The sequence below is a fragment of the Salvia splendens genome, chromosome 19, assembly GCF_004379255.2.
Source record: "Salvia splendens isolate huo1 chromosome 19, SspV2, whole genome shotgun sequence".
NCBI classification, from domain to species: Eukaryota; Viridiplantae; Streptophyta; class Magnoliopsida; order Lamiales; family Lamiaceae; genus Salvia; species Salvia splendens.
Window position 1 is genome coordinate 5,500,727 of NC_056050.1, and position 24,314 is coordinate 5,525,040.

The 24,314-nt window shown below is 38.0% G+C and overlaps 4 protein-coding genes and 2 long non-coding RNA genes across 7 annotated transcripts; 3 read left to right on the forward strand and 3 right to left on the reverse strand.

Annotated features, from left to right (window-relative positions):
• Nucleotides 1–3,113: 3,113 nt before the first annotated feature.
• Nucleotides 3,114–5,161, forward strand: LOC121778822 (serpin-ZX-like). Its single transcript, XM_042176225.1, has 2 exons — nt 3,114–3,537; nt 4,171–5,161. Exons 1-2 carry the CDS (start codon nt 3,142–3,144, stop codon nt 4,972–4,974), a joined length of 1,200 nt encoding a protein of 399 aa, XP_042032159.1. The 5' UTR covers nt 3,114–3,141; the 3' UTR covers nt 4,975–5,161.
• Nucleotides 5,162–7,852: 2,691 nt separating this feature from the next.
• LOC121780248 (SKP1-like protein 1A) lies at nt 7,853–9,490 on the forward strand. Its single transcript, XM_042177789.1, has 2 exons — nt 7,853–8,259; nt 9,129–9,490. Exons 1-2 carry the CDS (start codon nt 7,924–7,926, stop codon nt 9,300–9,302), a joined length of 510 nt encoding a protein of 169 aa, XP_042033723.1. The 5' UTR covers nt 7,853–7,923; the 3' UTR covers nt 9,303–9,490.
• A 485-nt stretch (nt 9,491–9,975) lies between these two features.
• Nucleotides 9,976–10,860, reverse strand: LOC121778913 (ATP-dependent DNA helicase pif1-like). Its single transcript, XM_042176300.1, has one exon. The coding sequence runs from the start codon at nt 10,858–10,860 to the stop codon at nt 9,976–9,978; it is 885 nt and encodes a 294-aa protein (XP_042032234.1).
• A 1,988-nt stretch (nt 10,861–12,848) lies between these two features.
• LOC121779513 lies at nt 12,849–16,509 on the reverse strand. The gene is made up of 4 exons (XR_006045832.1): nt 16,377–16,509; nt 14,028–16,301; nt 13,832–13,918; nt 12,849–13,748 (listed from the first exon to the last, which is right to left on the reverse strand). It is a non-coding gene; the product is annotated as an uncharacterized LOC121779513 (long non-coding RNA).
• On the forward strand, nt 15,909–16,575 carry LOC121779514. Its single transcript, XR_006045833.1, has 2 exons — nt 15,909–16,050; nt 16,263–16,575. It is a non-coding gene; the product is annotated as an uncharacterized LOC121779514 (long non-coding RNA).
• A 621-nt stretch (nt 16,576–17,196) lies between these two features.
• Nucleotides 17,197–19,792, reverse strand: LOC121778343 (protein Abitram-like). Of its 2 annotated transcripts, XM_042175671.1 has the most exons (5): nt 19,613–19,792; nt 19,196–19,322; nt 18,027–18,097; nt 17,876–17,948; nt 17,197–17,510 (listed from the first exon to the last, which is right to left on the reverse strand). In XM_042175671.1, exons 2-5 carry the CDS (start codon nt 19,220–19,222, stop codon nt 17,397–17,399), a joined length of 285 nt encoding a protein of 94 aa, XP_042031605.1. In that variant the 5' UTR covers nt 19,223–19,322; nt 19,613–19,792; the 3' UTR covers nt 17,197–17,396. The 2 variants fall into 2 exon arrangements, 1 of the variants encoding a protein (XP_042031605.1); XR_006045661.1 differs by lacking the exon at nt 17,197–17,510 and having other exon boundaries at nt 17,879–18,984.
• Between the last annotated feature and the right edge of the window lie 4,522 nt (nt 19,793–24,314).

Sequence of the window (24,314 nt, forward strand, 5' to 3'; positions counted from 1 at the left end):
ATGAGGAGGTTGCTAAAATGTCTCAGCTGCCGACCTTGATAATGCATGGAGTTCGTATAATTCACGTCAACCAAAACAGCACTGATATCTTAATCCTGAAAATATTACTCCCCTCGTTCCATGTTAATTCAGTCATTTTTTTTTATTTTGGGAAGTTCCAACATAATTGTGTCATTTCTATTTTTGGCAAAATATAATCCTCTCACTTAATTTATTTTCTCTTCATCTCTCTTTTTTTATTCATCATGTCTTAACACACTATTCTTAAACTCCATACAAAAAAGAAATGCATCTATTAACAAGGAATGGAAAGAGTAATTGTTTATATGAGCCACAACTCGTACTATGTATAAATTGTACCTTTAATTTTACATCACAAATATCAAATATAACATTTAACAAACACAAGATGTGATTAAATACAAATCTAAATATTGTACAAACTCTAAATTATGATCTAGACCGTTAGAAAATCTTAACAGATGAAAAATTAAAAACAACAAAAAATGTAACACAGTGTCGGTTGATCCCTATAGACAACTCCAAATCAAACCCGCCGCCTTCCTCCTCCGCCACCTCGGCCGTCACTGCAATAGGCGGCGGCAGCAGAGACTCCTCTGTGGTGGTGCTGCTGCACTTGGTGTTGTCAGCTGATGAGGAGTTGTTTTCTTTGGCTGCGGGCGGCGGAGTCGAGCTTTGAAAGTCGATGCTAGCGGCCGGTTTTATGGCGTGGTGGGTTTGTGGGTCCGTGCCGCAGCTGAGAAGCTTGCGTTTGATGTGCGTGTTCCAGTAGTTCTTGATTTCGTTGTCCTTTCTTCCAGTCAATCAATGACCATCTGTGACACAGATATTTGAAATTTTAAATGTTAGTTACGAAATAGGTGGGCGCTGCCTCTTGCTCCCTACTCGTTGTCTGATGTTCTCTCAGGTACCCTTGGTTCTTACTTAGCTCCTGTTGTTGTCTTTCTCTTTGTTAGTTCGTGGTGTGCCGTGCTTTGCTGCTTTTTCTTTCTAGCTTTGTTGGTTTGCACTTGTTGTGCTGTTAGCTTTGTCGAGTTTTTTTTCTTCCATTTTTTAATCAGTGTACTTCTAATGGTGTTGTACTCTACCTCGCCAATTTTGGGTGGTTTGAGATTTTTGATTTATCGAAAAAAATTGTATATATTACATGTTGGTCCATTATCATTGTATATACGACCGGTAGGTCCGTTGCTATTGTATATGGTCCATAGGTCCATTGACATTGTATATTATGCAAACATATCAAATGCATCAATACGTATCTCTATCATATTTCACACCCAATATCAACTAACTAATAATCATATCAGGTTCACATCATATAATCCATTTTTTCACTCCATTTTTTCACTTCAATCAAACACATAGCAAAGAATCACACAACAAATGTAAAATTAAAAGTACTCCCTTCGTCCCTTAAATTCTGCCACAATTTTCTATTTCCGTACGTCCCACAAAATTTGTCACATTTCACTTTTTACCATTTTTTGTAGTGGACCCCACATTTTACTAACTCATTCAAACTCACATTTTATTATAAAACTAATATATAAAAGTTAGATCCACTCTCCACTAACTTTTTTAACTCACTTTCCATTACATTTCTTAAAACTCATACCCGATCAAAGTGTGACAAAATTTAAGGAACGAATGAAATATAAATTATACACATCTAATTACGACTATTAATCTGATCTAATCCTTGATTCTTGTCTCCTGGTCTACCACCCTCAATCGTACTCCCTCCGTTCTGCTGTAGTTGAGTCATTTCATTTTCTACACTTGTTTTGAAAAAATCATAATAAATAGTTAAAATGAAGAGAGAGTAAAGTAAGTGACACAATAAGATAGATAAGAGTCGTATCTATCTTATTCTCTTTCTTACTTTACTTTTTTTCCACTTTAACTATTTATTAACATTTTTCTAAAAGGAGTGCAGAAAATGAAATGACTCAACTACCGCGGAACGGAGGGAGTATTTATTAATAATTTGTGCAATGAAATTATTGCATATTTACATCATATTCTATTTTGGATTATCCAAATTAATTATTTGAGTCATATCACTTTATATGGCTAAATATAAAACATCTGTTCAAACTTGCTTTATTTATTTTTCGACTTTATTCTCTCTTAATTCAACTACTTTATTCTTCCTTCTATTTTATTTTAGAGGGAACATCTTTTTAGGTCCACGAACTTTGCCGAAGTATCATTTTAGGTCCGTAAACTTTGAAAATATCATTTTAGGTCCGTCAACTCTAAGTTAATATCATTTGAGGTATTTTGAACTTTTTTCGGAAAATGCCCTTAAAGCCTTCAAAGGGCAATTTGAACAATTCTTTCGCCACTCATCTTTCGCCAAACACCTAGAGTCCAACAATTTTTTTACTACTGTTTAATTCAATTACCATCCAAATTGAATTTAAATATAATTAAAATTTACCGTAAAAAATAATACATTTTTAATTATTAGATGACCAATTATATAGGGATAGTGAATTGAACCTTAAATACTTTATTTTATTTTTTTAATCTAAACTGCATTTTAAGAACTTACTATAGGTGATTTGTGAATTATATTTAGTTTATTTGTTTTGAAATGGGATAGCTATTAATTTGGAATGTCATTTGGAATGTCATTCGGAGTATTATTTATATGAATTTCAGAATGAGATCAATTACCATCCAAATTAAATTTAAATATAAAAATTGTTGGACTATAGATGTTTGACGCAAGATGAGTGGCGAAAGAATTGTTCAAATTGCCCTTTGAAGGCTTTAAGGGCATTTTCGTCAGAAAAAAGTTCAAAATACCTCAAATGATATTAACTTATAGTTGACGGACCTAAAATGATATTTTCAAAGTTCACGGACCTAAAATGATACTTCAGCAAAGTTCGTGGACCTAAGAAGATGTTCCCTCTTTATTTTATTTTCAATTAATCAACTCAACACAATTCTTAAATTAGGGAAAATATAATTCACTAAAAAATTAGGAAATATACGGCAAACCCTAGCTTTGTACACCATCTATATAAATAGAGGCTTATAATAATGTTTCTCTAGGTCAAAAAAATAAGAATATTTGTCGTTCCTTTTTCTTGGAGGCTGCCGACAATGTCTCCTCTCAAGAATTATCCCATGCAAAAAGAAAGCGATAGCTACCTTCGGCTGGCGAAGAACGTGATCGCCGATGACAACCAAGACAAAAACCTCATTCTCTCGCCTCTCTCAATCCATGTGGTGCTATCCATCACCCTCGCTGGCTCAAGCGGCTCCGCACGCGCCCAGCTTCTCACATATCTCAAAACAGAGAGCGTGGAGAACCTCAATTTCTTGTACTCGCAGATTGCCACCACAGTGTTCGCCGACGGCAGCCATGTCGGTGGGCCTCTCTTGTCAACCAAGAACGGCCTCTGGGTCGATCGGAGCCTCACTTTCAAGCCTGTTTTCCGAGATGTTGTCCATAACTCTTATAAAGCAGTCGCCCAACTTGCTGATTTTATAAATCAGGTAGGTTTATTCTTTTTTTATTAACAGAATTTGCTTCCATTATTTTTTATCATCAGAAATTAGGGTTGCTTAAATTCCGATCATATCATAGGGCATTATCTATGCAACAAATTGGTAAATGGTAATAATAAACAAATTTTCTAGATAGATGACTTCTAGGTTTGCTGTCTCTAGGATTAAGTCATGTGATTCAATCTCATAAACCAAACATACTACAAATTTAATCATGGGATATAATCTTGCCAACTGAACGCTCCTATATGTTTTGCTGGAAAGTAATGATTTTGTGAGAGTTGTATGTGGCTACATGTTTGGTAGGATATTTGCAATACTTTGATTTGAGCATATGCAGATATGCTGTTTCTTTGGTTTTTTTGCTTCCATGGATGTCTATGGCTCCAGATTGTTAATTTCACCATCTTTGACAAATATTGACTGATCTTTGCAATTATTTATAGTGAATGTTAATGGCCTAAAAAGTTGAAAATTTGTTATAGTGTCAAGATTTGGGGAAAATGGTTGTTTTGCATCAAGAACTGATAAAAAACGTGTAAGGAGAACATTGAGATCCTCTAGTGTCTTTATATATCTTGTCAATGAATTTTTGCTAAATGTTAAAACTGTGTATTGAAGCCAGAAGAGGCTCGAAAAGAAGTGAATGCATGGTGTGAAAAGGAAACAAAAGGCCTCATCAAAGAAATACTCCCTCCAGATTCAGTCACTGAAGACACTAGACTCATCTTCACAAACACAGTCTACTTCAAAGGAAAATGGAATCAAATATTCAATGCAAATCTAACAAGAGATGTCGACTTCTACCTCTTAAACGGGAGCTCTGTTCGCGCTCCCTTCATGACCAACAGGTATATGCAATGCGTCGAGGCGTTCGATGGCTTCAAAGTTCTGAGGCTATCTTACCAGCAAGGCAGCGACAAGCGCAGATTCTCTCTGTACATCTATCTTCCAGACGCCAGAGACGGCCTGCCATCTTTGACCGAGAGAATGTGCTCTGAGCCCGGGTTCATGGAAAGCCATCTCCCTTGCTCTGCAGTGACTCTTGATGAATTCGGCATACCTAAGTTCAAGATAGGTTTCGAGTTTGAGGCTACCAGTGTTATGAAGAAACTGGGAGTGGTGGATATTTTCAACGTGCGTGGACTGATGGAGATGGTGGAGGATGGAGACTATCTGGCTGTTAACGAAATACGGCACAAGGCGTTTGTGGAGGTGAACGAGGAGGGCACAGTGGCGGTGGCTGTGACGGAAGAAAGCGATGATGATATGGGGTGGGGGTTGGGGGATGAGGAGGAGGAGCCGAAGATGAGGTTCGTGGCCGACCATCCTTTCCTCTTCACTATAAGAGAGGACACGAGTGGGGTACTGCTCTTCGTCGGCCGGCTGCTTGACCCGCTTGCTGATTCATCGTTTCAAGATTAGTCCCACAAATTACTATGGTAGATTCTAATTTCCCACTTTTGCTAAGTGATATTTACTCTCTTTTTGAACCAATATGGTCTTGGATACTCTGTTTTTTTGAACCAATATGGTCTTGGATGCTCTGTTTTTTTGAACCAATATGGTCTTGGATGGTTGGATCTGCTATAAATCAATGAGTTTCTTTTTATCTATGCGTTGCAGGAAAATTTGAAACTTTCATGTGCAATTCAATAGCTTAGAAACCCGAAGATTTAGGGTTAGAGTCGAAAATTTATAACCTGAAAAATTCACAATGCGAATAACTTGCACCCAAATAGCCCGAAAAATCAAGTGGATTGGCCCGAACTTGAGCGGGTAAGTCCATTGACATCCCTAGAAATTAGTCACCTATTTCTATTTTTGTCCGTCCAAAAAAATTGTCACCTTTCATTATTAGCTTTCTTGATAATAGACTCGACATTCCACTAACTCATTCCCGTATAAAAGTAGTATCACATTTCACTAACTTTTTTAACTCATTTTCTATTACATTTCTTATAACTCGTGCCGGATCAAATAATGACAAATTTTTGGATCGGGGTAGAAACTTTCTACTTTAATAAATTTTTTTCATTCAAATGAAACGAGATTCATTCTCCACTAAAGTTTCTATGTTTAAAGGACGAAAGTAGTATCATAGTATTATTCAGTATCCCTCCGTCTCACTCTAACTGGAGTATTTCTAATTTGAAATTTTGAGTTTATATAGTGCTGTTTCACAAGTAACAAAGTAGAGAAATTAAAATAAGAAAAGTAAAAGAATATATAAAATCATGTTTTTATGTTTAATGTATGTCATTTAGAGTAGGATATTAAAAAAAAGCGCAATTAACACAATAGGCCCAGCCATAGGCTAGCCACAAACTCCTCGTGCCACATCATCAACACTAAAAATCCTCCTGCCATATCATAAATAGCCCAGCCATAGCCTAGCTACATCATAAATAGCCCATCCACATCAATAGCCACATCACTCAAAATTATATAAAACAAATAATTAACAATCACATAAAATACGCAATTTAATTTACGAGACATATACGAGAAAATTCAATAATATTATTAAAATTTAAAAAGTACATTAATTAAAAAAAATTACATAATTAACAAAAAAACTACTGCCGTGCAGTCCTCCGCGCCCATAACTCTTCAATTAAATCCTTTTGGAGTCGAATATGAGCCTCCGTTTGGCGCATGTCGGCATGTGCTTGGAGACGGCCGTCTTCATCGTGAGGTACCCCACTCCGTACGATGGGGGCGGCCACGCCGTGGCTTGGACCGGCTTCATTATCATCGTTGGCCCAATCAGTCAGTTGTACACCTTCATCTTCGACAATCATGTTGTGCATGATAATACAGGCGTACATTATATCTGCAATGCAGTCGACATGCCACAAACGCGTTGGCCCCTTAACTGCCGCCCATCGAGACTGGAGCACACCAAATGCGCGCTCCATGTCCTTGCGCGCCGACTCCTGCCGTGCCGCAAAGTAGGCCTTTCTCTCATCTGATGCGCATCGGATCGTCTTCACAAAGACGGGCCACCTAGGGTATATCCCATCCGCCAAGTAGTAGCCCATATCATGCCGGTTGCCGTTGGCGACAAAACTGATGGCCGGACCGACACCCTGACACTGCTCGTTGAAAAGTGGCGACGAGTTGAGGACGTTGAGGTCGTTGTTCGAACCGGCTATCCCAAAATACGCATACCAAATCCACAGCCGGTAATCAGCTACGGCCTCGAGGATCATCGTGGGATTCTTTCACTTGTAGCCGGTCGTGTAGAACCCCTTCCAGGAAGCGGGACAGTTCTTCCACTCCCAATGCATACAATCTATGCTGCCTAACATTCCCGGGAACCCATGCTTCTCCCCGTGCATCTGCATCAGATCCTGGCAGTCTTTGGGGGTAGGGCTTCGAAGGTACTGATCACTGAATACTTCAATCACGCCCTGACAGAAATACTTCATACATTCCAGGGCAGTCGTCTCACCGATGTGGAGGTACTCGTCCCACATGTCTGCCGCGCCTCCGTAGGCCAACTGCCGGATTGCCGCAGTGCACTTTTGAATAGGTGTGTGGCCGGGTCTGCCAGACGCATCGTGCCTGAAGCGGAAATACAGATATCGTTGCTCCAAATCGTTAACAATATGCATAAACAGGGACCTGCTCATCCTAAAACGACGCCTGAAAAGGTTGGCGTTGAACCGCCGCTCCTGTGCGAAGTAGTCTTCGTATAGGCGCTGATGTGCAGCTACGTGATCACGATCAATCACCGCTCGGCGGTGTACCACTGGGCGAGGTCGAGGTACCGCTGGCTGCAAGGCCTTCTGCATCCATTGATCAATCTCACGGTTCGTATAGGCCTCTAGCGCTTCGTTCATTAAACGCTCGTACTCCTCAGCATCCCGACCACTACTACCACCGGCGTTACTCATTTCTAGGTGTTGATCTTGTACAGAAATTAAGATAGAGAGAGTACTTGTTAAAACAAGTGGTGCGAATGAAAATGACGTGCAAAGCGCGTATATATAGTGTTTAAAAAAAAATAAAAAATCGCGCTAGACGGTGCGCTAGGCGATCCGGACGCTGCAATAGCGCCGAGCGGATCGCCCAGCGCACCGCCTAGCGCCACGGAACCAACCGCCGATCGCTAGGCGGTTTTTAAATCCGAAAATGGCTGGGCTGTTGCAATAGACCGCCTAGCGTACCGTCTAGTGTCGGCGCTCGGCTAGGCGGTGCGCTAGGTGCTATTGTAGATGCTCTAAGGAAAATTGGAGCCGGTGATATTATTCAATCACCCAATATAATTATTTCTTATACCACTTTTTAAATCTCATTCCCCAATCATCTATCTCTATCTTCTCTCAAAGTCTCCTTCGCTGAAATTCGATATTCAATTTGGAGACGATGTCGTCATCCGCCGATGAGAACGGAAGCAAGAAGATCACCCTGCGCAGTTCCGACGGCGAGGTGTTTGAGGTGGACGAGTCGGTTGCCCTGGAGTCGCAGACCATCAAGCACATGATCGAGGATGATTGCGCCGACAACGTCATCCCCCTTCCTAACGTCACCGGTAAAATCCTATCCAAGGTAATCGAATACTGCAAGCGTCACGTCGATGCCGCCGCTTCCGCCACCAATGCCGAGGACAAGCTCGCCTCCGCCGTCTCCGATGAGGAGGTTAAGGCCTTTGACGTCGATTTCGTCAAAGTCGATCAAGCCACGCTCTTCGACCTTATTTTGGTATAAATCTCGGTTTTTATTTGATTTTGTGCCCTCGATTTTGTTGTGAGCTGTGCGTTAGGGTTTCCGGATTTTGTTGATTGCTCTGTTTTTAACACCAATAACTGCTGTTTTTAGATCCAGAGAATTGTTTGTCACTACTCTATTTTGCCTTCATCTTTGTCATCTAGTTGTTTCAGCTGGTTTAGAGGTTCTATTTCCATATCTGCGAACTCTGCCCCCTGCCCATAATATTTAGGGTCTATTCAGTTTGAAAGATTATATTTCATGATTGAATGTGTATTATGTTTGGTTTTTAATCTTATATGGATAATCATACGATAATGAGTCATAACGACACTTTAGTTGATTGTTATCTGCCGAATTTACATCATCTACTGGTTTAGGGGCGGTGATTGTAATAATGTGCGTGCGTGGTGTGATGGTTTTATTCGAGTGGTTCTAATAATCACTTTGCAAGCTGATATAAGTTTACCTTCTGTAAAACTGCGATTCATGGAACTCATCATAATATGTTTAAGCCGTTCTTGCTGATATTTTCTGATTCTCAATGATGATAATGATGGTTAATGACTGAACCACGGAATTTGGATACAAGATATGGTTTTTGGAATTGAATCTTGAAGGTTACCTGCAAGTTGAGAATGACTTGTTTTGGATAGCTGCTCTTGCAATGTAAAATTTCTAACCATTGATGAGTGATACGATCCTTGAAATTGAAGCTTGAAGGTTGGCCGATGAGAGTGACTTCTTCTGATCATTGCATTATAAGTCTTGCTTGTATAGTTACCAAGCAAGAGATGAACGTTGGTGTTTTATGTGCATTTCATTGTGATTTACACAACTGTTTTTGTATTTGTTCACATCAGGCTGCTAATTACTTGAATATCAAGACCCTTCTGGACCTGACTTGCCAGACAGTGGCCGACATGATCAAGGGAAAAACTGCAGAGGAGATCAGGAAGACATTCAACATCAAGAATGACTTCACAGCAGAGGAAGAAGAGGAAGTCAGGCGAGAGAACCAGTGGGCTTTTGAATAGAGTAAGAGCAGGTAGAATATCTAAAGCTGCCAATAAAAGCTTGATTGGTGCAAAGAGAAGATGACGCATTTGAGTCATGGTCTGTTAAGTTGCTTCTTGTTTCTCTAACTTTATTTTGTACGGTTATGCATTTTAACTGAACTCGTCCTATCCATATTATATAAGTTTATTTTCCCTCTGTTGATAAACTTTTTGAGAATATTTCTAAGCCTGTCAAAATGCAGCTGGATAGAAAATCTCCAAATGCTCTAAACTAAAAGCAACTATCACTGATTGCCAAAGTGTGGAACTAAAATGACTAATATTTACACCCGTGCTATGCACGGGGCATATAATTTTTAAATAATGAATATAAATTTTAATGAAATATAGAAACTAAGAATTAAAAACAATATAAAGATTTACAAAAACATAAATGTGATTATAAATAAAACATTTATAATAAATGAAGAATTTACTCATCAACTATAAATGAAATATTTCATATTCGGCAATCAATTTTATACAATTTTAATTTATGATATAAGTGGAGTAAAATAAATGACAAATAAGAGATGTATGACTAATGATCAAAGAGTATGAGTTAGTTAGAATAAGATACACAAATAAAGAACCTGTTATTTGAGTAGAGATTAAAGAGAAAAATTAGAACAACAACAAACCAACAAATAGTTCATGAGTTTTGAAAAACTTCTTTGTAAACAACATTAACAGTAGCATCGCTTCTATTATCATCTTCATCTCCACAAACTAAAATCTTGAGACCTCCACGACTCGTAACTCTAGATATAGCAACATACAACAGTCCATGATTGAAGACTGGTTTTTGTAAAAATAATCCAACATGAGACAGAGATTGACCTTGACTTTTGTTAATGGTCATTGCATACGACACGACCAAAGGAAATTGTCGTCGTTGAAATTTGAATGGCAACCTTGGATCGGATGGTATTAAAGAGATTTGGGGAATCAAAACTTTATGACCAACATTATGGCCACCCAATACTTGTCCCTCCAAAACATAATAACCCAAAAGCGTAATTATCAGTCTGGTGCCATTACACAACCCATTCGAGTGATCTATATTTCTTAACAACATCACAAGAGTACCAACTTTCAACAACAATTCATGATTAGGTGTACCTGAACACTTGAACTTATTCAAAAATTCAACAGAATGTATCTCAGCTAATCCATTTGAGGTCAAATCTGAGTTTGAGATACTATCAGAACTCAAATAAACTCGATCTTGAGACTGATCCAACGACATCATGAAATGGTTAACCTCATCAACAACCTCTAAAGTAGGAGCAAGTATGGCACGATCATGCAAACAATTACTCAACTCTTCATGATTCATATAGGACGGATATATCGTTGAAACAATTGTTCTAAGAGGATCCCCATAATTAGACAAAACAATGTCAGAAGGAAGATTAATAGTCACTTCACCATCATTTGGACCACCAACAACTCCATCTCCAATAGAAGCAACACAAGAAGAAAATTCCTTCAATCGTGAAACTTCATCAGAAGATGCAACACTCAAAAGTCGCATTTTTTTGGTCAACCTTAGAATTGTGCAATTCCTCCAAAGATATGAAGAGTTAATAGCGGCATTCATAACATCTTGCATACTACCCTTAGGAATAAGTTGAAAATAGATTTTAACTAAGAAATTTCTTACCATTTCAAGTTTGTTTTGAAATATACCTATTTTTTTTTTATCTATATTAGAATTTTCTAATCAATTTGTTGGGTAAAATTAACATCATCTGTATACATCATTTATAAGTTATAACAATTGACATCCATTGAATTCATCAACGTTCCCCTACACCAAAAAATTGGATTAACATTGCATCACCATAAATTCAATTATCACTACTATGCTAATTTAATATTAAAAATTCATATATGAAACTAAAAACTATAGGACGCGAGATTATCTACAATATATATCGTTTTGCATACGAAAATAAATTCCACCACCACCAACTACTACTACTACATAGCTCGAATATTAAATATAATATATATCTATATAGGGATGTGATCATATCATTTTCCCATCGTTTGTTCTATTTCCTTCTCAATCTCGACCCTCTATTTTCAAGATCTGATGGCCGAAATTTAAGCTTGTTTTCATTATTTATATTATTAAATAAATTCGAAAAGGGCATTTTTGGGAGAGTTTTTTTGCAGCGGTTATTTCAATTCCATAATTCTCTCCATTAAGTTTGGTAAGTATATTTTCTAATTTATTTTCCATATTTAATTCTTCTCTCCTCCATTTTCACGGTGTACATTGCTGCAAATCACAAAACTCAAATTCCATTCGTCTGTCATAATTTTGAGAAGTTACTATTGATTTCCTTCATAAGTTTTGGTGTTTTCAATTAGGGAAGAAGGTATTTTAGTTTGTTTTTATTTCGTATTCCTTCGTAATTTCTCTTTCTTCTCTCACATACTTGACTCGATTTTCTACGTTGAACACGTATGGTGGTGTAGTTTCTCGCCTAAACCCGAATTCTGGAAGTATTCCTCGATTGGTTTCATTTTTTTTAACAATAAGAAAGTAATTTAGTTAATTTCTTCATTGTATTACAGCAAATAATAAACCAAAAGTATATAATAATGTGCAGGAATCATTGAATAATGCACAGATTGAAGAGAATAATGTTGAAAGGAAATTGAATTCATGCCCTTTGGGTTTAGCAATCTATGGGGCTAGGTTGTAGTACTCACTCACAAACGGAACCATCACAAAGGGAAGATAGTTTGAATCAATCCCCTTGGGTTTACCAACCAATGGGGCTAGGTTATAGCACCACCACAAGAATTCAATTTTATTTTTTAATGCGTTTAAGATTTGGTACAACAAATAATGTACCAATAGTATCTAATAATGTGCACGAATCAGTGAATAATGTACAGATTGAAGAGAATAATGTTGAAATGAAATTGAATTCATCATGCCCTTTGGGTTTAGCAATCTATGGGGCTAGGTTGTAATACTCACTCACAAACGGAACCATCACAAAGGGAAGAGAGTTTGAATCATTCCCCTTGGGTTTAGCAACCCATTGGGCTCGGTTATAGCACCACCACAAGAATTCAATTTTATTTTTTAATGCGTTTAAGATTTGGTACAACAAATAATGTACCAATAGTATCTAATAATGCGCACGAAACATTGAATAATGTACAGATTGGAGAGAATAATGTTGAAAGGAAATTGAATTCTTGCCCTTTGGGTTTAACAATCCATGGGGCTAGGTTGTGGTACCCACTCACAAACAGAACCATCACAAAGGACAGAGAGTTTGAATTATTCCCCTTGGGTTTAGCAACCCATGGGCTAGGTTATAGCACCACAACATGAATTAAATTTCATTTTTTAAAACTACTCATACAAATGAGAACAAAAGCGTTTCATACACATATACATTATAGGACACAAATCGTCCATTACTGAGTAAATAAAATCCATTACACTGAAATATTTTCACATTATGTTAATAAGATAAAACTACTCATAAAATCAGAACAAAAACGTCTCTGAAACATATCCATTACAGGACACATATCGTCCATTACTGGGTCAATAAAATACATTACACGGAAATATTTTTACATAATGTCTATTAGTTAAAACTACTCCCTAACGTTGATGATATCTAAACCCTAGAGGTATGACTGGAACTCGTGGACTTTGCCGACGGTTGTGTTACTTACTCCATAGTACACCCTAGCCCACGGGATTGCTAAACCCTTGGGGACTAAATTAAACTTGCTCCATACACCGCTTCGTCAATGTCCACCCTCGGCTGCTTCACTGCTGTCCAAAAATCAATAATGTATTGCATGTATATTATATAATGCACAATATTAACTGTATAATGTTCAAAAGGAAACAAATAATGCACCAATGAATATTACATTATCTCAACCACTGACGTTGTATAAAACCGATGCATATACAAAAAACATAATGTACACCACTCCCTACAACAATGTACATATGGCAGGAAATAATGCACAACTGAAAATTAAACAAAAAAAATATTTGTACACAACTACCTACAATAATCTACTAATGATAGCAAATAATACACAAATGAATAATGCACACTATTCCCTACAATAATGCACATATTCAATCAAATAATGCGCACATGAATATTGCATTCACCCAATCACTCATATACACAAGCAGTCAAATAATGGATAATACATGATAAATAATGTGTAATCATTAATTAATAATGTACCCAAACAATCAAATAATGCACACAAGAATTTTACATTCACCATTCCACCCATTTACAAAATTTGTCGACGAATGCGCCAACGAAGACTACTTGATGTAGATCCTAGCCAATGCCATAAGCGAAGGCTCAATGATACCTCCCCTAAGCCTCAATACCAAATGCAGAGTCGACTCTACAGAATTATTCATCACTCCGCTAATCAGAATACAGAGCGTAACAGCATAACTAAATCTAGAAATGGAGAGAGAGAATTACCTTTCTGTATGTTGTAATCAGCAATTGTTAGGCCATCTTCAAGCTGCTTTTTGGCGAAAATCAATTGCTTCTGATCCGGTGGGATTCCTATACGTAATTTCAAAAGGAAATCACATCAATTTACCATCAACAATTCATCACACCCCATTTTCTTCAAATTAACATCGAACACCATAGAAACCTTTTGCGACCCTACCTTGTCGACGGCTTCAACAATTTGTTCGCGCGCTACCGGAGTGAGAGTTGGAGAGTGAAACCGACGAAAACGATCACTTTCTGGAGATACCCGACGAAAAACAGTGGCGGCTAGGGTTTGAAGAGTGGTGGAAAATGGGAAGACGAATTGCAGAGACGTAGAGAGAGGGATAGACGTTTGGAGTGTGAGAGAGAGTGAGTAGATGGAAGGTTGTATCAAAATCTCGCTGAAAATTCGCTCCTTCCGTTTTGGGCGGTTTTCAATTTGGTTGTTTTGCTAGTTTACCCTTATAATGCACACAATCCACCATATAATGCACAAAATCCACCATATAATGCAACACGGGATTAAAAAATGGGATTTCATCCTGTCCCTCCATCCACCAAATCCAACGACCCACATTAAGAAGGAACTTAAATCTAAGGGAGGAAAAGGAGATTAACACTACCCTATCTATATATATATATATAAATATATAAATTTTAAATAATTTTAATATACTAAATAGAAATATAAAATATTAAATAAATTAATAATATATAAAACTAAAAATATGTTGATTTTTATGATAGATATTAAATAAAATCGAATAAATTAGAAATCAGATTATGACCTTACTTTTAGTAAACCATACATATAAAGCCCAACACCAAATTAAAAAATTATCAATTGTATAAAAGTTTGTACTATTAATTAAATTCTAAATCATAAAATCTCATATTTAAGAAAAATACAATAATAAAAAAGATAAATAACAACAAAATAAAGAAATCAAAGGAGAACCAATATTGAAAGCTAACTGTGTAATTCTTTCTTTATATTTTTAAAATAAAAGGATGATGATTTAACAATATTTGTAAAAGATTATATTGATAAAATAATCACTTTTTGTAAGCACTTTATAACATGTTAGCATTTTTCTTGATTTACATGTAGATTATTCAATTTTAGTACTTCATAAAGTATTAACGCATATTTTTTTAAAATTGCATACAAAATATTAATTTACGATGTATTTTGTTCCTTCCAATAAATGTGTATTAGGTGATATTGTTGGATTGCGTAATATTGGAGGAACGAAGTTAGTTATATCAAGTGTGAATTGTAACCCATCGTCTTCTTTCTTTCTTCTTTATTTTTTTAGTTTATTGTTTTTATAACCCATAATATATATAGTAGTTTATATTAGACGACTCAATTAATCCAACATGCAAGCATATCCACTTGAAACAACCATTATTTAATTTCTTAACTCATAACTAAATATTCTTGTATGCAAAACAAAAATTAGTATTAAAATGGAGTATTATTGTATCATAAGAAATATATTCCAAGAAAACAATCATAATCAAGAAGTGTATATTTTATTAAATAAAAATATATCAAATAGTATAAAATTATACTTTTATAATTTAAACTTTAAACTTTAAACTATAAACTATAAAACCTAATACTGCAATCACAAAATTAGTCCACAAGATGCAGTCCATCTATTTAAAAGTGTTTCAAATCTTTTTCAAGAAGTTTGCATTTGGTTAGACAATTAGCTGCCTTTTTTTATCCAATAGTTGTCATTTATCAAAATACCAAAAGGTAAATAAAATAGCTTTGCAACAATTAAATGGAGCCCAAACATCCAATTCTAATTAATGAGGCCAATCCCAATTAATAACAAAAGCCCAAAATCAAGTGTACTCCCCCCACCCACGTCTGACTCTCTCTCTCTCTCTCTCTCCTCTCTCTTCTTCTTTTCTCTTCTCTCTCGCCGACTGGAATTTCTCCCAATCTCCCGTCGGCTTCTTCCGTTCGCCTCACGACGCCGGACGCCGCTGCTGCTACTGCTCGTCGGGGAGAGGCTGCTGTCGCCGGGAGGAGCTGCTGCTGCCGTCCGCGCCGCTGCGCCGTCGCCGTGAGTTGTCTCCAGCCGCTGCACCCGACGCCGCCGTCGCTGCCGGGAGGTACTGCCTCTGGTCAGCCCCCGATTAACCCCGATTTCAACTGAAGAGATCGGTTCTTATTCAAGGTATGTTTCTTTTCGTTCTTAGTTTGATTTTGATTCTTAAAAGGTTCGATTGGTTTTGATTGTGCGATTTGATCGGTGATGCTTGTGGATTGAATTATGTGGGGAGTGAAGTATAATGATGTGTATGGAGCAGAATGCAATGCTTCACGTTTTAAAAATTTGGATGGGAAATATACCTCTGTGAATTGAATTTTGATTGTGATGTTCACCAGGCTGAAAGGCAGATTCTTGAAGCTGGAGAATTTTGATTACTGCCGATAGCAACAATTTGATGTTAGATTCTGAAGCAGGAGATACTTTAGATGCAACGATAGAACATAGTTTACCTTGAATAGAAGTTGACGAAGACAGATTGACTGCAGATGGGTGAGGGAAGGGAAAAACTGATATAGGATTTAATATAGTGGAAAGGGGGTTAAGGATATGGGAGAGATTTGTGGGATGGGTGGAAACGGTTTCAACGTGGGATTAGGGGCTAATTTTCGAATTCTTCCTCCTTTTTATTAAACGTGATTTGGCTGAAAATTAGATTTGTTTTTGGTATTTTATTTGCATATTACGGAAGAGGAATATCCTTTCACGGAGTAGGAAAATCTGCGCAGAATCTTTAATTAAAATTGGAATCAAAGATGTTTTATTTTAATTAGTTTAGTTTAATTCATAGCCCATTGTATTTTATTTTAAATTGTGCAGTACACAATTTATTTATCACGGACTGGACTTTCATATTATTTATTTAATTTATCGGATCCAACATGGAATTGAGTCCAATAAATATCCCTCACGGAAAGGAAATTATTTAAATTCGCGATGTAATTTATTTCATAATTTCTAGCTCTCATAACAATTAATCGATTATCCAAAAACCTTTAATTTATCCCCGTATTCAATTATTCGAGCAGCCACGTCACATATTCAACACTGTTGACACAGTCAAAATGCCAACTCAAAATTAGGTCACGAAAGGTATTCAACAATTTTACTCGATAATTAATTCGCGGACCTCGCAATATCAAAAGCATTAAATACATGTACTTTAGGGTTCGAAAATTAGGGTTCAAAAAGTGAGGCGTTACACTACTGCTTACCAATTGTTGAGATTTTATTGTGTACTGTTGAAGACCCTTAAACGAGGTAGCATTAAAGTTACAAAGTAAAAAAAATAAATTAGAAAAGAAGGATTAATGTTTTATCACTATTTTTAATTTTATAGTATCAAGTAATCATATAAAGTTACAAGTTCTGAAGTTCCATCCACATTTTCGAAATGCTGACAATGCAGTTTGTTGCAACAACCCCTCATGACTCACAGCGAAAGAAGCAAGCATTGGCGAGCATACATCGACTCACTGCTTCGTTCTAAGCTTCTGATAGCTTTCAAAGTCCAGCAAAGAAGCCTTGGCTTTGAGCCAATCTGCAGGTCTTGGCATCATAATTGCAACATACCCCTCTCTCTCTGGCTACAGTCACAGATGATAGTGTTACTAATCAATGATCATGGATGGACTGAAAAATAAACAGAATTTTGCCAAATACACTTAATGATCATCTTGGAGATCTAAAGAAGCAATGCTCATTATTAAGTTTTTAAGAACCAAGCATGCCTATCTCTTACCATTACCATTTTCCAACCCTAATGCAGCAAGCAACACAGAAACCCGTTATGTTGTTCAAAGTACTTTTTTTTTGCTCAAGTTGTTAAATGTACTTTAGTAATACGCTAACAGTTCAACGAGATAGGAACCAAGAACTTTAAGAGTGATCACAAACACAAGCGTAGCTTGAGAGAATGGATAGCCATTGAAGATGACACAAATTCACCTACCATCATGTTAATCAATTCCGGTTGCTTGATTAGCCTATCATTCACTTCCAATAGAGACCCTTTTACACAACATCTGGAAGAGTAAATGAAATCTGAGTTCTGATTAATCAAGAACAACATGATTTAGAGGTAAGAATAAGACAAATTTAACCTCACTATGTAAGAAACCTCAGCAATCAACACTTTACATAAAGCCGTGTTGGATTCAAAATGCTGTGCATTCTGAAAAAAAGAACATGATTATAAACTCCAATCTATCAGATATATAATGAGACTTGACCTTCAATTGTGAAATAGCTCTTTTCGCTAAGTACTACTACTCATATATTTCTGCAACACATCCAAAAATGCAAACACGAAAGATCTACACTAAAAAGGATCGACTTAAACTTGTAGGAACATCCTCTGTCAACAATAAAAGAATTAATACCTCTGGATCCTTACATGTAGGAGAAATATAAGCTTATTGACACGCGTAACTTAAAGCCTCCTAATTAGCTAGCTTTGTGTATTTACTTCACTAAATACCTACTTCAGATGGACTCTGTGTATTATGTCTAAAACAGAATTTTTTTACCACAAAAAGCAAAAGAGTTTCCACACACTTTTCAATAGGAGAATTTTCTAACAGATGTGTTGCAAAGGTCAGATGAATTACAATTGCATCAGGCACAATTAGCAATTGGTGCCGAGTTAGTTATCAGCGGAAGAAAGATTACCCTCATTGAACATAAAACGTATCGTATTAGTGAAGGTTAACAGAATTTATACTGCCTAGGCTTTCACTCTCGATCTATAGGAGTTAAATAACACTCATATAGCCCTTTTAGGTATCAAACAGACCCCATCTTGAGATATTGATAAGGTGAATACCCGTATATTCAATGCCAGGCATAATGAGTATAAGGCCCTCAAAAAATCTCTTCTCGTCCTATGAACATGAAGGTGTATGAAGTTTCATATTAGAATTTTTAAGCCGAACAATAGAAACTTCATTTAACTTCAAATTCGAGGCCAAAGGCAGACCTACGTCAAAATAACTTCACCTTTGAAACACTTTGGTAGTGTCAGAGCACATGGAGCCGCTGAGCATCAAACTGAAGCAAAATCTAGCACACAATAAGCACAAAATGGATAACTACTTCAAAAACACTTGGCAAACAGAGTTGGCATAAACACATTCACAAAGTTACTATCCCCATTCCACTGTATCTTCATATCCAAATTATAAACATGATAAAATTACAAACAATCTTTGACTAGAAGCTTGGACCGAAATATTTGCACAACTACACCACGAGAAAACGGCAAAGATTCTACCTTTTTGCGCTTTCCAGTGACTTTCATTCCGCTCCCGTCCGATTTCCCAACGTTAAAATCGATGGAAACAATCCCCCCATTCTCCTTCAATGCCACGTGGCGCGGAGCCAAACCAATTATACATAGCCTATCAATCAGAACAAACAAAACATATCTGTAAGTATGTATAATACACATTCTACTATGATATGAATGAGCACAAGGCTAATAGAAAGAACATGCCCATTGGCATGACGATGAACATATTGATCATGTCCAGGCTTCATCAAATCTAGAAAACAAAAAGGATAAATAAGAGAAAACTGATACTACAAAACACCATAACATATCACAGTATAAGGGTTACGGTGAAACTACTTATTATGTATTTACTCCTTTTTGTACAGAAAAACATTGAAATTAGGATTTGAAGCATACCCGGAGCGAAAAAAGTTGTGAAATTGGCTTCAATAGAGGAAGGGGGAACTTGCGGCAATTCGTCCAGATTAGGCAACAAAAGCCGTAGCAATTCTTCATCTTCTTGTTTGGGTTGAATTTGCTCAATCACAGAATTGTCGCTTGTCTGTTTAGAAATTTGGGGATTTAGATGGGAGCTGCGTTGCTCATCGTCTGCTGCTGTCATTGCTTTTTGAATTTTCCGATTTATAAGTCCATCCCCAATAGGAATAGCCCAGCAATAGTCCAGCCATAGCCTATCAATACTAAAAATCTTCCTCCCACATCATCAAAACAAGCAAATAGCTCAGTCATAGCCTAGTCACATCACTAATAACAATTATATAAAAATGAAATAATTAACAATCACACAATATACGGAATTTAATTTACGAGACATATACGAGAAATATTAATAATACTATTAAAAATTTTAAAAAGTACAATAATTTTAAAAAATTACACTAATTAAAAAAAGTACAATAATTCACTCCTCTTCTCCGTCGTCGTCTCCTCCATCGCTGTCGCAACCATCGCCTCCGCCTCCGTCGCCACCATCGCCTCCGCCTCCGTCGCCGCCGTCGCCGCCGCCTCTACTCCCGCCGGTCTCCCTCCGTGCCGCCTCCAAATCCTCCTGCATGCTCAGGAGCAATATTTGAAGCAAACTCTTCTCCACGGGGTCCACCGCCGCCCGCCATTCGGCCATCGTCTTGACCATCTAATTGCGCGTTTGTTGACGCGCGAAGAATTTGAGATCCGTTGTGGATTGGCCAAGGGAGGATGCCGACTGGACCTCCTGTGAACCCCCGGCTGCCCCCCTAGCCTCCCGTTGAGCCCGCTTGTGCCCAACCGGGTGAGTTCGGCGAGCGAACGAACGAGGGGTCGGGACCTCCTGGGCCGTCTCGGGGAGGTCGTGGGAACCACCGCTGCTGCCGCTGAAATCACTGGTATAGTTCAGTCGTTGCTTCTTCGGCCTGCCAGCGTCGACACCTACTAGGAACTTCTCGGAGTCGTTCAGCACAAGATAGTGGTTCCAGCAGGTGAAGTCCTTATACAACCCGGGCTGGGGGAAGGCTTTCTCCGCTATCCTCCTGCAGTCTTCCTCCGTTTGGCCACTGCTCTGCATGCGGAGGGCGTTGGCGTACAAACCAAAAAATCGGGAGACGACAGCCCTGATTCGGTCCCACCCCTTCCGGTAATCCTCCCCGTTGCGTCGCCTCCCCTCCGGGCAAATCTCTGGTAGGCTGCTGCTATCTTGCCCCACAAGTTGACGATCCTCTGGTTGTTAGAAACGAGAGGATCGTCGCAAACACTCACCCACGCCTTGGACAGCGCGACGTTCTCCGCATCCGTCCACCTTCTCCGTACCGAGCTGTCGTCCTCACCCGGCTGCGATGACTCCCCGACCTTCTTCCCCTTGCCCTTCTTCTTTGGGGCGCCACGACCCTTCACTGCTCCCCCGTTTGAACGGGAGTATCCGGAACTCCGAGAATATCAAACCCCAACTCCTCTAAGGAAAAAACATCAAATTGCGTGAACTGCGCATCCGTTGGGGTCGATGTGTGCGAAGAAGCAGTAGAAAAATCAAAACTGGGGCGATAGACGTCCCCCTCCCCCGGCGTCCCCTGCGTCGCCGGTACCCCCCGTCGGGGGCTGCATCGCCGTCCCCTCTCCCCCTCGCGGCATCATCTGCATCCCGGGCACCCCCCGGCATCATCTGCATACCGAGTTGCATCCCCGGTACCCCCTGCCACGCCGACATACTCCCCCCAACAGCCATCCCGGGCATATTCCCCCCGGCTGCCATCCCGGGGATCATCCCCTGCCACGGGTACATGTTGAAGTACCCTGGCATCGGACCCCATCCACCTCCCACGGGTACCGGGGGAGTTTGAGACCCGCTCGTCACTGGAGTACCTTCGTTGGTGTTCTCCATTTCTCGGTGTTGATCTTGTATAGAAATTAAGATAGAGAGAGTACTCGTTAAAACAAGTGGTGCGAATGAAAATGACGTGCAAACCGCGTATATATAGTGTTTCGAAAATAAAAAAAATAAAAAATTCCGCTCGGCGGTGCGCTAGGCGATCCGGGCGCTGCAATAGCGCCGAGCGGATCGCCCAGCGCACCGCCTAGCGCCTCGAAACCGCCGAGCGCTCGGCGGTTTTTATTTCCGAAATCCGCTGGGCGGTTGCAATAGACCGCCTAGCGCCGGCGGTTTTTATTTCCGAAATCCGCTTGGCGGTTGCAATAGACCGCCTAGCGCCGGCGCTCGGCTAGGCAGTGCGCTAGGCGCCAATACAAAATCAAAGTCTTAGATTAGATGACTTTGAAACCTAATCAAATTTTGAACTTAATTGCTGCTGGATTGGAAACCACACTGAAGTCTGCAACTTTTTATTTAACAACTACTATTAACCCTGGTGGGATGCACGAATTAATTTATTTTTATATTTGTATATTTAATATTGTCAATTAATAAAATGAATGAGGAACAATAAGTATTAGATTTAAAATTATAAATATGTATAGAATAATAATTCCTTGTATACCTAAAGTAAAGACATAAAATTAAATAAACTTAAAATGAAATTAAAACAAACCCAATTAATAGGAATGCAATGAAGAGAGTACATTAAGTCTAGGCACTTGTGAAAAATATCTTTGACAAACCTTTACATTTCTATACTACGAACACACAAATAATTTTTTCTAACAATTAGTTAATCCACGACTTATAACATTCAAAATATCAAAATTATTAAAAAAAACATTTTGACGCAGCTATAATTGATTAATAATAATCACCATTGCTATTATCAGTTTCAATTGGGAACACTTTAATGCACTCAAGTTGGAGTACAAAATAGAAAATTATTGGATTTCGCTACAAAAGCCAAAATGACATCTAATGAAAATGAGATTATGGACTTCTTTAACACTTGTACCATAAAAATAATATCACCACATATCAATTCATTGCACTAAAATGGAACATAAAATGGTAGAAGATTTTTGCATTATAATAACGTTAAACGTATATAATTAGACATTATTTATGGAATGAATTAGTTATTCACACTAATTCTAGACGATGAAGAAATGATACATATTGAAATAATGAAAAATGAAATCATGGAATCTAGAAGTTGAGCAAATATTACATGGAAACTCAAAAAAACAATATTGTTGTACATCATAACTAACAATCATAATATAGCTCAAGAATCTACACTAATTCTAGAATTATTTGCAAACAATAAAGGGGAATTAAGGATGCCTGAGAGTCTAGTCTCCACTCCTCTTGAATCTTCCGCTCCTTACTCTTTATCTCAACTCTTGTCAAATCTTCCATCATTGATGCAACTGTACTCGACTGAGGACACATCTCACTCTCCGCACCGTTACCCACTACAACCCATCTGAAATTTTGATTGAAGAAATATGTTGGACGAATAAGTATTTATAGAGAGATCTGTATAAATGTGCTAACATTATTACATTAATTACCGTTCCTTTGAATATTGGTGCATTAATAATTTTTTATTACATTTTAAGTTTTAATTACCCACTACAACCACATAAATTTCACGATTAGCAACGCAGGATCAAAATCTGCCGAAAATTTTCATTTTTGGACGAGTTGGGAAAATTGCACATTATTCATAAGTTTGTGATTTTAAAGACCATTTTAAAGTTCGTGGAAAATACTCGAAACAAGTAACAAGAAGAAGAGCCCACACCTTCAAAATGGTTCATCTCAAGACATAAAACCCTAAGCATGCTCAAATTCCCAATTTCAACTGGAATTTGTTAGGAGATGATTTCTCTTAACAAGATTTCGGCGTCGCGATTGCGATCGTCTGAGGGATAAAAGGTAGTCGCGGGAGCTTTGCCCGTCGATCAAACCAAGAACAATACGGAATTGAAATAAAAGGTAAAATAAGATAATTGTATTTCTTCAATGAATGAGGAGGATACAATGACTCCTATTTATAAGACTAGCCCTAATTTAATGAACAAGAAAATAAAGATACTAAGAATATATGGAAAGATATGCTAAATCAATACTAAACTAAATAATAGATATATGTTGATATTTCTAGTGATATACTCGTATCAACTCCCCCACGGTTAAAATCCACCTTGTCCTCAAGGTGGAAACAACGATGAAACGAACAAAGTTGATAACGGAAACCTTGGCGAGGTATCATCTCTTGGGTCAAACACACACGACATAATTGGGAGTCTCCCTTCATCATCTGTATTCACAACTACACTTTACGGTGCCTTTCCCTTCTCTTTTCGTTTGTCTTCACTTGTCGGGATCAAAGCATTAAGTGCTTCCTGAAAGCTCTCAGTAGGAAACTTATCCTCTTTATCCCCCCCTAAGTAGAGAGAATCACCTCCACAAAAGAAGATGTAATGGTGAAGGGGTGTTGGCTGATAATCGGTGTAAGAAATATGACATGGTTGCTGATGCACCTGTGCAACCCAATCAGCAAACTTCGTTGCATTGAGTACTGTAGCAGAAAGAAACACAAATCGGGAATTCCTCGGTACTTCCTGAAGGAAAGTCGCAGTGTCATCTCGTAGACCATTCTCATCACCATTCTCATTTTCTCTTTGCTGCTTCAGGGTTCCATTAAGTTCGATCAACTTTTCCTCCATCTCATTAATATGTCTC

Excerpts from the sequence above, each read along its gene's own strand:
- LOC121778822 (XM_042176225.1), top strand. The coding sequence starts at position 3,142 with ATGTCTCCTCTCAAGAATTATCCCATGCAAAAAGAAAGCGATAGCTAC. Across the intron at positions 3,538-4,170 it reads TTGCTGATTTTATAAATCAG|CCAGAAGAGGCTCGAAAAGA; the intron begins GTAGGTTTATTC and ends TGTGTATTGAAG.
- LOC121778913 (XM_042176300.1), bottom strand. The coding sequence starts at position 10,860 with ATGCGACTTTTGAGTGTTGCATCTTCTGATGAAGTTTCACGATTGAAG.
- LOC121778343 (XM_042175671.1), bottom strand. The coding sequence starts at position 19,222 with ATGAAAGTCACTGGAAAGCGCAAAAAG. Across the intron at positions 18,098-19,195 it reads TCACTGGAAAGCGCAAAAAG|AATGCACAGCATTTTGAATC; the intron begins GTAGAATCTTTG and ends TCTTTTTTTCAG. Across the intron at positions 17,511-17,875 it reads CGGAATTGATTAACATGATG|CCAGAGAGAGAGGGGTATGT; the intron begins GTAGGTGAATTT and ends CTGTGACTGTAG.
- LOC121780248 (XM_042177789.1), top strand. The coding sequence starts at position 7,924 with ATGTCGTCATCCGCCGATGAGAACGGAAGCAAGAAGATCACCCTGCGC. Across the intron at positions 8,260-9,128 it reads CGCTCTTCGACCTTATTTTG|GCTGCTAATTACTTGAATAT; the intron begins GTATAAATCTCG and ends TGTTCACATCAG.